The sequence below is a fragment of the Solanum stenotomum genome, chromosome 1 (assembly GCF_019186545.1).
Source record: "Solanum stenotomum isolate F172 chromosome 1, ASM1918654v1, whole genome shotgun sequence".
Classification (NCBI taxonomy): Eukaryota; Viridiplantae; Streptophyta; class Magnoliopsida; order Solanales; family Solanaceae; genus Solanum; species Solanum stenotomum.
Genome location: NC_064282.1, coordinates 102,470,740 through 102,482,262, shown reverse-complemented (window position 1 = coordinate 102,482,262; position 11,523 = coordinate 102,470,740). Strand labels below are relative to the sequence as shown.

Below are 11,523 nucleotides of genomic sequence, written 5' to 3'. Positions count from 1 at the left end.
CTTTGGGTCTGCACAAGTAGACACTTGAACTTGTATAAAGGTAAAGAAGTAAATACACGAATCCTACTGTAATGTCCCATTTCTAGTGAATTTGCTTTTAATTGTGAATTGACCATTTTGCCCTTCTCCTTAGAGTTTCTATGCTTAGTTTAATTTGTGTTTTGGAAATGGTTGGTGTGGTCCCTGATGCGATTGAGTGTATTTTAATTTTGGTGATTTGACCCCTCTTGAGTTGAAAATTCATGATAGTGTTGACTTTGGTCAACATTTTATCCGAGCGTCGAATGGGGATTCTGTCAGTTCCATCACGTTCGGAACGTCGAGTTTGAACTAGTAAGGTGGTTGGTTAGGTTTCCGAGGCCTTAGGTTAACATTTGGATGTTTGGGGTAAGAAGTTGAGTTTTTAGCCTTAAGAGTGGTCCGGGATGGTAATTCTGCTAGTTGAATTTTTTTGGAAATCCGATGATTCCATTGAGTTCGGATTGTCAAACTTAGTGGGGCAGCATGTCCAGTTTATTCTTATCAAAATTTTCGAACGAAGCCCGAGGGTCCATTTGATGATTTGGAAGCTGGCTGTTTTTCTAGTATTTGTTGACCTCGTGATCGCGAAGGCTGGTTCACTTTCGCGAGGGTTGTGTTTGCGAAGGCTGGTTCACTTTCACGAAAGGTCAAGTGGGCAAACCTTCGCGAAAGTGAAGGCATGTTGACGTTCGGGAAACATGTTTTTTATAAAAATATTTAAGAGTTGAGTTGAGCACCACAAGGTCTCAGGTTCAATTTCCAACACAGAGAAAAACTTGGTGACTTCTTCTCATCTGCTTTAACCTTGGTGGACAAAGTTACCTTATACTTATTGCTGGTGGGAGGTGACATGTATCTCGTGAAACTAGTCGAGGTGTGCCCAAGTTGGCTCAACCACTACAATTATCAAAACATAAATAAATTTAAAAGTTTATACAATTTTCTTTATATTGTATTTTCGAGGCAAGAAAAATTCATCTTTTTTAACCAAGAAAAGTTAAACTAAATTGCTCTTGAGGCTTTGGTTTAATGGTAAAAGCATAACACATGATATGTCACTTAGGTGCTTGTCACGAGTTTAATTGTAATTGTGGAGCGATTAAATATAGATAAGTAAGTGTATTATCACCAAGTTTCAAATCGTATATCAGCTAAAAAAGATTTCTCAATTATAAAAATAAAAGGTCGTTCAAAATTAAAATATGCCTCTTCATTCATTCAAACAAACAAGTTTTCTAAATATTTTATAGTAATACTGAACTGACTCATACATCTTCTAATTAAAATAAAAATGTTTTACTCTTGAAGCTCATGGTACCACCTTTCATAGCACGGTATTATCTTTTTGTTACGTAGGTACACTTTTTTTTTCAAATAAACTTTTAGTTGAGAGCACAATTTCTCTTTTAATAATAACAACAATAATAACCTTTCTTATAGTTTTGCGCAAAAAATAATCGATGGATATTATGTTGATTTTATTTAAAGTCCATTATTTTTTTATTAGAAATTTTTTTATCAAAAGATCTACACAGTTCATCCCTGTGTTTTTACACATTTTTTAGTAGTGTATGTATTTAGAAAAAGAAAACTTATTTAACTTCCGTTTAATTATAGATTTTGATTTCTTTTTACTTTAAAAAAGAATGAAAATGTCATTCGTACATGAAATTTGATAAGTTTTTGAAAAATAATAATTCAAGTTTCAAAATATGTTTGAATAACTTTTGGGGTGAGAATTTTCTTCTACTAATGAAACATCAAAATTTTTTAAAATAAAATACATGTTCAAACATATTTCAATTTCCAAAAACTATTTTCAATACAACTTTAAATACACTTTTTTTAAAATTCTTATAAATTTATAGTCAAACGTTAGCTTAATTACCTTTTCATTCTTGTCTTTTTGGAGACTAAAATATGATGACAAAGCATTGCATGCTTATCTAAGGGAATATTTTAGATAAATAAAATCAGAAGTCAATTTTATATACTTCAATTGAATGGGATTCATATGTAATGATTCAACATAAAATAAATTGTTTGAATAAATAAATAAAATATTATATAAACAAGTCGTTCCTCTCAAATTTTGGTACATGAAATTTGTTAAATAATACTAGCTCACTTGCTTATAGTATTTTAAGTATTGCACTTATATATGAATTAACTTAATTTTGTTTTCAAATATAATTTTGTCTAATAAATGATCTGAACAAATTATTATTTTTTTGTTGAATACTTTTTGAATTTTTCCTATGAGTAAATTAGGTAATTTAGTTAAATAACCCTCTTAATTTAATGAATGTTATTAAAAGATTTTCTTAATTCAAGATCTAAAATATCACATTATGTATGGGAGGGCGTAGTGATAAATTAAGTAGATCTCAATCTGTCTTCTAAAAATAGATTATTATTTTTTAATCGAAGGGAATATTTTTAGTGTTTGGTGGAAGGAGAATTTTTCCACGAAAAATGATTTCGTAGAAAATATTTTTCTGGAAAGTAAGTGTATTTCATACTTATGTTCTAGCTAGTGTCTGGTAAGTAAGTTAGAAAATATTGTCCCAAGAGCATTCATATATGTTATCTATTGAAATACTATGGAGGCGGACTGGGATAGGACGTAGAGGTTCAGGGTGGTCAATTATCGAACTCGTTTTCCCTTAGCTACTTCCATTAGAAAGTCATTTTCCTCATCTTAAGGAACTTGTTTTCCTAGAGAAAAAATGTTTCCCAAACATATCAACCAGCCAAATATAGGAAAATTGGAAAACATTTTTTTGGTAAATGTTTTTCAATTTTCTCAAGTTTGATTGGTTAAATATTTTGAAAAATATATTTTCTAGGAAAACAAACTCCTTAAATATGAGGAAAATAAGTTCTCTAACGAAAGAACGAAAAACAAGTTTTATAAGTGATATTTCAAGATCATTGTCTCCTCCCAACCACCCAATATTCTCAATCCCTACCCTTTACCATCCACCCCACCCCACCCCCGAAGCCCAACTCCCTACCCCATTTCCCTCACATAATGTATTGTTAGATTACATACAAGTACTTTTAGGATAATATTTTTTTAATTGCTTAACAAACCCTAAAAAAACGATTAAGATCTATTTTGGAAAACTAAAGGGGATACAATGTTGGTATATCATTTATACATACTGTATCATTAAAAGAAGAAAAGAATAAAACATTATCATTAAAGCATTTAGGCCACTATTGACCCGAAGATCTATCAGAAACAACCTCCTATAAAGGTAGGAAAAAAATCTGTATACATTTTATCTTCTCCAATCCCCCCATTTGTAGAATTATACTGATATGTTGTTGGACCCTATTGTCCGGGATATCTAGTCAAGAGATAAACTTGTATACATGGAGAATTACTCCAAACATTTGAATGTGTCTTCAAGATCTCCATAGCTTTTTTCTTCAAATACTCACCACAACTAGCTTGAATCACCATACAAAGTTTTGACACAACTCCAACTCTCAACATTTCCATCAACACTTCTTTTGTGGCTGAACACCTTGAAATTGATCCAAAAATTTGAATTGCACAATCATCTGTGGATGAAGAAACCCTAAGTGTCCTTTTAGCAACAACACTAAGTCCACCAGCATGTTTCAAAAATTCAGCCCTACCATCAGCCAAAGTACACAAATGCGCTAGAACACAAAGTACCAACTCTGAAACCCTCTTTTCAGTGTTGCCTAATTCGAGCTCTATGAGCTCGAATATAGCTCCTGATTCTATGATCTTATGCTTGTTTCTTCCCCATGGACAAGCATTTATTAGAACTTGTAACGCGCCTTTTGTTGCTTGTTGAGAGATGTGATGTTCACTTTCTTTTCGTAAAGTATTCACCAATTCTTGAAAGAACTCAGGGTTTAGCCCTGATAGAAGATTTGAACTCGAGACTTCTGTTACATTTTTCAAGACCATCATTGCTTGAGTCTTGATAACAACTTGATTTTTGGTCATGTCACTCCTCAAGATCCATGAAATAGCTTCAATTAGATCGCGATTTTCCTTGACAAGTTGAATATTTTCAATTGTTGATCTCCAAACAAGGTGGAAAATTCTTAAAGCCTCTTCAAGACCATTGATTAGTTTTCTTTCTTCAAAACTTTTTACTATAAAAGTAACCATAGCCTTAATTGCACCAACTTCCTCCAAACACTTCTTGTTCTTCTCATTATTCTCAATCACCAAAACATCAATTTTCCTCAATGCTTCAACACAAAGCTTATCATTATTCACCTGCAGTATAAGTTATATACATTGTCAGTATAAAGAATGTCTACACAACCATTTTAACTATATTTCACATGTTATACTAGATTGTTTAATCTATATTTAGGCTATCACATCATATATACTTGTTATATATACATTCAATGAATTTAACTTTATATACATCGATAAATGTAAAGAATTTAACCCATTATAGCATGTTACATGAACCGTTATTACTTACCTAGCTATAACTATCTTTTAGATGACTTGATTGGAAAAAAATCTTGTAATGATAAATAAACACATATCAGTGCATAAAATTTAAACTCATTTACCTGACGAACGAGTCGAAGAATGTGAGATTTGTTCAAAGGATATTTAGGGGTTGGTATTCTATCAATTCCCTTACTTGCATTAGCAATACACCAAGCTTGAATAATTCGTCTTAGCATATGATTTGGTGTCAACAACTCGATGTCTCTAGGCAAAATTTGCTTTGTCACCGGACATGTGGTTGTCATGGCCTCTTCCTCAGCCGTTAACAACCACATCTCGATGCTTTCTCGATCATATGTTATTCCGGTCACCGTTGTCACCGGATCTTTCATGATCATAAGTGATATAGGACATAAAAAATATTGAGGTATCTCTACTTCATCCATACTTTTTTTTTTTTGCAAACCAAAAAACAAGAACCTAAGTAAATATGAAGAAGAAAATGAGTATTTATATTAATGAAAGTGGTAAAAAATAGCGGCTAATAAATGTGTGAAGTTTGAATGGGGAATACAAAAGAGGAAGAATAATAAAGACTCATTATAAAGTCAAAGCAAATCATATTATTATTTTATTATGATTAGAAATATTCCTTATTTGGTTGGATAATTGGTCAAAGTTTGAATGAGGTGGGTCCACTTATGAGTAAGCAAATGAGAAATATAAAATCTTTTTTTTTTGGTATGTTGACTTTTTAATATTTTGCCTTATGGAAGGTAGATCATATATATAATGATATGAAAGGTTAAATAATTATTATATTGATTTAGATTCTATGTATTATGTGTTTATACTGTCAATAAATAATGAATATTTTTGGTAAAATAATGATGATGAATTAAATGAATTAGTAAAATATTTGGTCAAATCAAAAGCGTTTATAAATGGAAAAATTATAATCTTAATCAAACACTCTGTATCTGTTGTAACTTTTTTTATTTTTTATTTTATTAATTCTAATATTTATTATAAACATTACTTATAATTAATTAACTTTTAAATATGATATATTATATAAATATGTTCTTTAATTTTGCTTCAATTGACGTTTATATCCTTTAAATTTTATTTTATTTTCTTAAAGTCACATTCAAGATGGAGGTTAAACATGACCCCTACATCGTATATATATTAATAAACCAATAATAAAACACATGTACAAGAGATATTAAATGCTTCCCTTTTCGAAAGTTTCAAGATTATACATGCCCAATATTTTATAAAAATACAATTAACTTCTAATTAAGTCATAATTTTCTCAAAATGTAAATGCATAAAGTATACTAAAGGATTATAAATGAAGTTTTCCCTCCTTTCAATTCCAGAAAGTAAAAACAGAGGAATAAATAATAACCAAATCACATCTATATTAGTAGACACTTAAATTTGTATAGATTTTTTTTTTTTTAAAAAAATTGAAGATAGTCAATGAATAATCCATTAATTAATAGAAGGATAATTTTGGAGAAAAACTAATTAATACATCTTTGAATTTTGAAAAATTCATTCATTTTAAACAGTAGAAAAGATTCAGAAATTCATTTATATTAAAATTGAGAGAGTACATAACATAGACGTTATAAAATTTGAAAAGTTCAAACAAGTGAGTTTTGGTTGATGTTAATGTTATGATTGTTCAAATATAAATAAGATTAACTTATATTTGTTCTTAAATATATTGCATATTTATTGATTAAAAAATAAGGAAGTATATTTCTTTCTATTACAATTAATTGTCTAATATATATACTTCTATCTTCTTACTATCTTATTATTCGTTATGTTATCATAAATAGAGTTTTTACTTTTTTTGAATTGATGGTCTATTGACCGAAACAATCTCTTTTTTTAACAAGATAGAAATAAGGTTTATGTACATTCTATTCTATACTATCCTGTTTAAATTTCACTTATAAAATTATACTTGATATATTATTATTGTGACAAAAAAAGAAGAAGCATGATAATCAATATGAACCTACAATAAATTTGTGTTTTTTTCTTCTCCCTTCTGGATGTTTGAAGTGTTTTATTCAAATGGTTAATTATAACTTGTGATACACGAAAAGATACTCACTGTGTTTATGTATGCAATGGGCAATACCGCAATATTAGTGTTTTCTTTTTTCCATTAAAACATAAAAGTTTTTGTCAAAATGGGAAAAAGAAAAAAGAGAGGTTTTACTTTATGATTTTAATTCATTTTGGCCACATTATATTAATTACTTTCTTTGTAAGTCTAATTTGATGATTTATGAAACATTGGCTGGCTGTTCAATGACACACTTTATCGTGATAAACATTAAACCAAAAAAAAGAGAGGTACCTCATTTTCATATGTATGATCAATTGATAATGTATTCGGTACTAAGAAAAATATTTTTCAGAAAAATAAGAGAGTTTTTGTTTCTTTTTCTACCGACATATCCTTAATGTAGCTAAGCCTTTTTTTTCTTTTAAAAAGGATTGTAAGATAACTAATTTAGAACCGAAGAAATATTATTTTTTGTGTAGCTTTTAAATATGCACTATATGTTATTTATAGATATTTAAAGAATCTATACTTGAAATTTATAATAAAATAATTTTAGTTCTTGTACTCCGAATTTCTTCTTATAAATTAAAATAGAGGGAGTAGTTTTTATACACAAACAAGATTTTCTAGTGGATGTTTTCTTGATTTGCCATCTTTTCATGATTCTCTTAAAATCCTATATAATATTTCCAATAAACAATATCCAACACAATTTTATAAGTGGAGTTTGGTGAGAGTAGTGTGTATGAAAATTTTACTCTTATATTTATGAGTTATAGAGATGATTTTTAATAGATCCTCGACTCAAAGACATATTTCATAAATAAATTTGCAAGAATAATATGACAATAAAATAAAAGGATAAAACACAAATGAGATAACAAGTAATAATGCACACCAAAGAATAAGATACTACACACACCTGCTAAGTATCACATACCTCTCGCACATAAAATGTAATAATACTCGACTAATTACTAGTCTTATATCCTAATTTTTTATCTTTTCAATTTTTCTATCTAGAGTCGTGTCTTCGATAAGACATGAATAAAATAGAAAATAAACTAATGGTGTGAGTAAAGTAAATTTTCTCATATTGGTATATATATATATATCCTATAGGAAAAAAACTACATAAAAGACTAGCTAGATTAAAATTTTATCAAAATTCAATCCTAAAAAATTACACTATTGAAAAGGCTAGCATGTGTTTACACAATAGATCAATTTTTTATCAAAAAAATTCTATCCTGAAAAACTTACACTATTGATAAGTCTTGACACGTTTTTGCACAAAACTTCAGTAAATTAAGTTAGACTTTAATTTTGAATATATACATTTGAAATTTATGACGTCAATAATTATAGTCTTTAAGTCAAGCAATAAATGTATAGCAACTAAGTTTTTTTTTTGACTTAAGACACATTCTAGATTATTTGAACGTCATGAGAGAGGCACATCCATAGACTAAGGACTAATTGATATTCCTTCCGTTCACTTTTACCTGTCATTATTTGACTAGATATATTCATTAAGAAAATAGTTATTAATATAAATATTTTATTAAACTATCCTTATTAAATAATGTTTAGTATTAGATCATGAGAAATAATTTGAAAAATAAGTATTTAATGATGAGGGTAAAATAAGGAAATAATAATTATCTTTTTTTTGATATATCAAAGGTGACAAATAAAAGTAAAAACTATTTTAAGAAAAAGTGATAAATAAAAGTGAATAGTAAGAGTACTTTATAATAAAATTATTTTAAGTTACTGTCACTTTACCCAAAAGAAGTAGATCTAAAATCTATCTTAGTTTGAATAATCTGGAAGGGATTTTTTCCACAGCTAACAAACATAGCTATGGCTCTATAAGTAGGATATGAGGATCATAAAATGTATGCAAATTTTATCTCATATATCTATTACTTTAAAATAATTTCAATCAAGAAGAGTTTTGAAAAAAAAAATACGAGTAAAATGAAAAAAACTACGATGAAAATTATATCAAGACAGAAAGATATTAACATAAAAATAATATCTACTAGAAAGTGAGAAATTACTCGACTATCTACTACGTGTCTATGATACTAATTCGATCTCCATGTTCGCATATTTAAATAGAGTAATGTCCTTGGTAAGCTAAAGATGTAACATATCTTGTCTAATCACCTTTTCCAAATTTTTCCTTGATCTATCTCTACTTTTCCTTATGCCTATCACTGTCAATCTCTTGTACGTCCTAGCTCACTATAGAATCTATGCTCCAACTTTTTTCATAGCTGAATTATTTCAATCTCACTTTTTGCATCTTGTCCACCAAAGAGAAGACTAATCCCATCTTGTCCCATATATCTCTGTTCCTTATAATGTTATCTTTCCTAGTCTACCCACACATACATCAATCTAAGCATCCTCATTTTCACTACCTTCATTTTCTGAATATGTAAGAGTTCTTAATTAATCAACACTTAATTCCATATGCGGCATCCTCGGTCCAATAATCACCTTGTAGAACTTACTTTTAAGTCTTGGTGACATGTTCTTATGACATATCCAAGACACATGTTGGGAGCCTCTATTTCATTCACCTAATTCCAATACGATGTGTGTCATTCACGCCGATTTCCCCATATAATTAAAAATACTTGAAGTTTCTGTCTTGAGGATTACTTGTATATAATTCTTTACCTCCCGATTTACTTTTTATGATGTGTCACTAAACTTGTACTCTATGTACTTTGTTTTGATGCTGCCCAACCTGAAAACATTTAGACTTTAAGGTCCTTCTCCGGACCTTCAGTTTATCCTTAACTCTATCACATGTGTCTTGTCGATCAATATAATATTATGGCACTCGTGAATAGCATACACCATGCTAGTTTTGAATATATATCACATCAACTCATCCATCATTAGGGAAAATAGAAATGAGATGAGAATTGATTCAACTAGATGCTACCCCATTACAATTAGAAAGTATTTTGAGTCTCCTTCCATTGTTTTTACTATATGGTGTCTTGGTTCAATTAAACTTGTCCTTTATCGTTCTAATGCATGCCACAAGTATGCCCCTAAACTCCATCGACCTCCATAGAACTTCTTTTGGGACCTTGTTGTACGTGTGTTTTTCTAGATTAATGAAACATATGTAAGATTTCTTTTTCTATCTCTGTATTACTCCAAGAATCTCCTTTTGAGATGATTGGCTTCTTTATTTAGTTAACCGCCCAACATGAATTTGAATTGAATCGCACGTGGAACTAGATACACTCCTCCTAATTATCCTCATTTTTACCCTCTTTTATCAAATTCTTATGATGGGCCTTAATAAATCGATGTCCCTATAGTTATTTTAATTTAAAATATCACCCAATTTATTTTTCTACAACGAAATCATAGTACTTCATCTTTGTTTTTTGGACATTTAAAAGAAATGAGCTAAATATTTGGATTTTTCTTATATTATTATTATTTAAACTTCATATTTATAATCTCTTTTTTATAATTTCAATATAAATTATTCACAAACTAAACCAACTTTTATATATATATATATATATATATATTTTTGCACATGCCAAAAAAATTAAATTATTTTTTAAATAACTATACGAGTTCCACGATCAAGAAATGTCTTAGTAGACCACATAGAACGGCATTGTGTTGTCATCTATTAAGAATTATTACAATTAATAGATAGGCTCCACCTTTTTTTGACATATTAGAAAGGAAGAATTAATGGTTGGCATGAGAAAGTTTTATTTATTTATTTATTTGGCGTTTGATATCTGTATTAGAGTTCAACTAAATTTGAATTTTCATAAAAAAATTCACTATTAGAGGTAAAACACTTCCTAACAAAAAGAAAATATTTATTCAAATACATTTAATTGGTTTTTTTTTTCTTCTTTTTTTACTCCATTCCTTTTCATTTTTTCCTTCTCTTTTTAATTTTGTTCGAGACAAATGAGAAAGTGTTAACTTTGTGAAACATATGTGCAAACAACTAACATTTTAAGAAATAAAATATTATGAAAAAGGACTTAGACAAAGAAAAGAAAGCAGGCAATATCTTAGACTTACATTTCTTAGATCTTTACCAGAAGTTTTTACGTAATTGTACTATGTGATAATATTTTTTCAACAAAATAAGTATATGTATATGTAATATATATATCGATATTGTATAAACATATATGATGTATAATTATGTATCAAATATGTATATACATTTATATACATTGTTTATACAATATTTACATATACATTAATTTTTAAACGTTAGATATTTATAAAATTAACAAAAATTAAAATGTATGTAGTGAATTACAATTAGATTATATGCATCTTTTGTATAAACGGAAAAGCTATGATATGTAGTTCATCATGGAGTAGTTCGAAGCACAAAGCATCCCATGTTAATATAATTCAAGGAAGAGCTACATTTCAACGGGTGTGATGTAGATAATTTATTTTAATATAAGTATTAGCGATTGCATCTACGATTCAAGTTTGTGAGCTATAGATCACACAAAAACATTTTTACCATATTCCAATGTCCCGTTTAAATTTAGAAATATATATGCAAACGGAATTGCAGGGTTTCATAGTTTGGGTTTTCCTCTTTTATTTTGTATTGGGCCAAGCCCACTTATATTTATGAAAAAATTATCCAATTACACAAATACTCTTTATAGTTTGAAATGATTACATTTTATCTCACTAATTAATAATTTCATACCAGATTTCAAGTCCAATATACCTAGATAGATGTTTTTTTGCTACCAGATACACTGAAATAGGGAGAGAGTTGAGCGAGAAAAAAGGAGGGAGACAAGATTTGTCTATTTATTCCAGATACATACAAATCATACTATATATATATATATATATATATACTAGATACACGAGCGAGATAGGAGAGTGGCGAGCGAAGTTT

The 11,523-nt window shown here is 28.7% G+C and overlaps 1 protein-coding gene across 1 annotated transcript; it reads right to left on the bottom strand.

The window, feature by feature from the left end:
• Positions 1-3,360: 3,360 nt before the first annotated feature.
• Positions 3,361-4,934, bottom strand: LOC125846604 (E3 ubiquitin-protein ligase PUB23-like). Its single transcript, XM_049526155.1, has 2 exons — positions 4,603-4,934; positions 3,361-4,291 (listed from the first exon to the last, which is right to left on the bottom strand). The coding sequence occupies exons 1-2, from the start codon at positions 4,927-4,929 to the stop codon at positions 3,362-3,364; spliced, it is 1,257 nt and encodes a 418-aa protein (XP_049382112.1). The 5' UTR covers positions 4,930-4,934; the 3' UTR covers position 3,361.
• Positions 4,935-11,523: the final 6,589 nt, after the last annotated feature.

Coding starts and splice junctions, on each gene's coding strand:
- LOC125846604 (XM_049526155.1), bottom strand. CDS start 4,929: ATGGATGAAGTAGAGATACCTCAATATTTTTTATGTCCTATATCACTT. Junction 4,292..4,602: donor TTCTTCGACTCGTTCGTCAG/GTAAATGAGTTT, acceptor CTTATACTGCAG/GTGAATAATGATAAGCTTTG.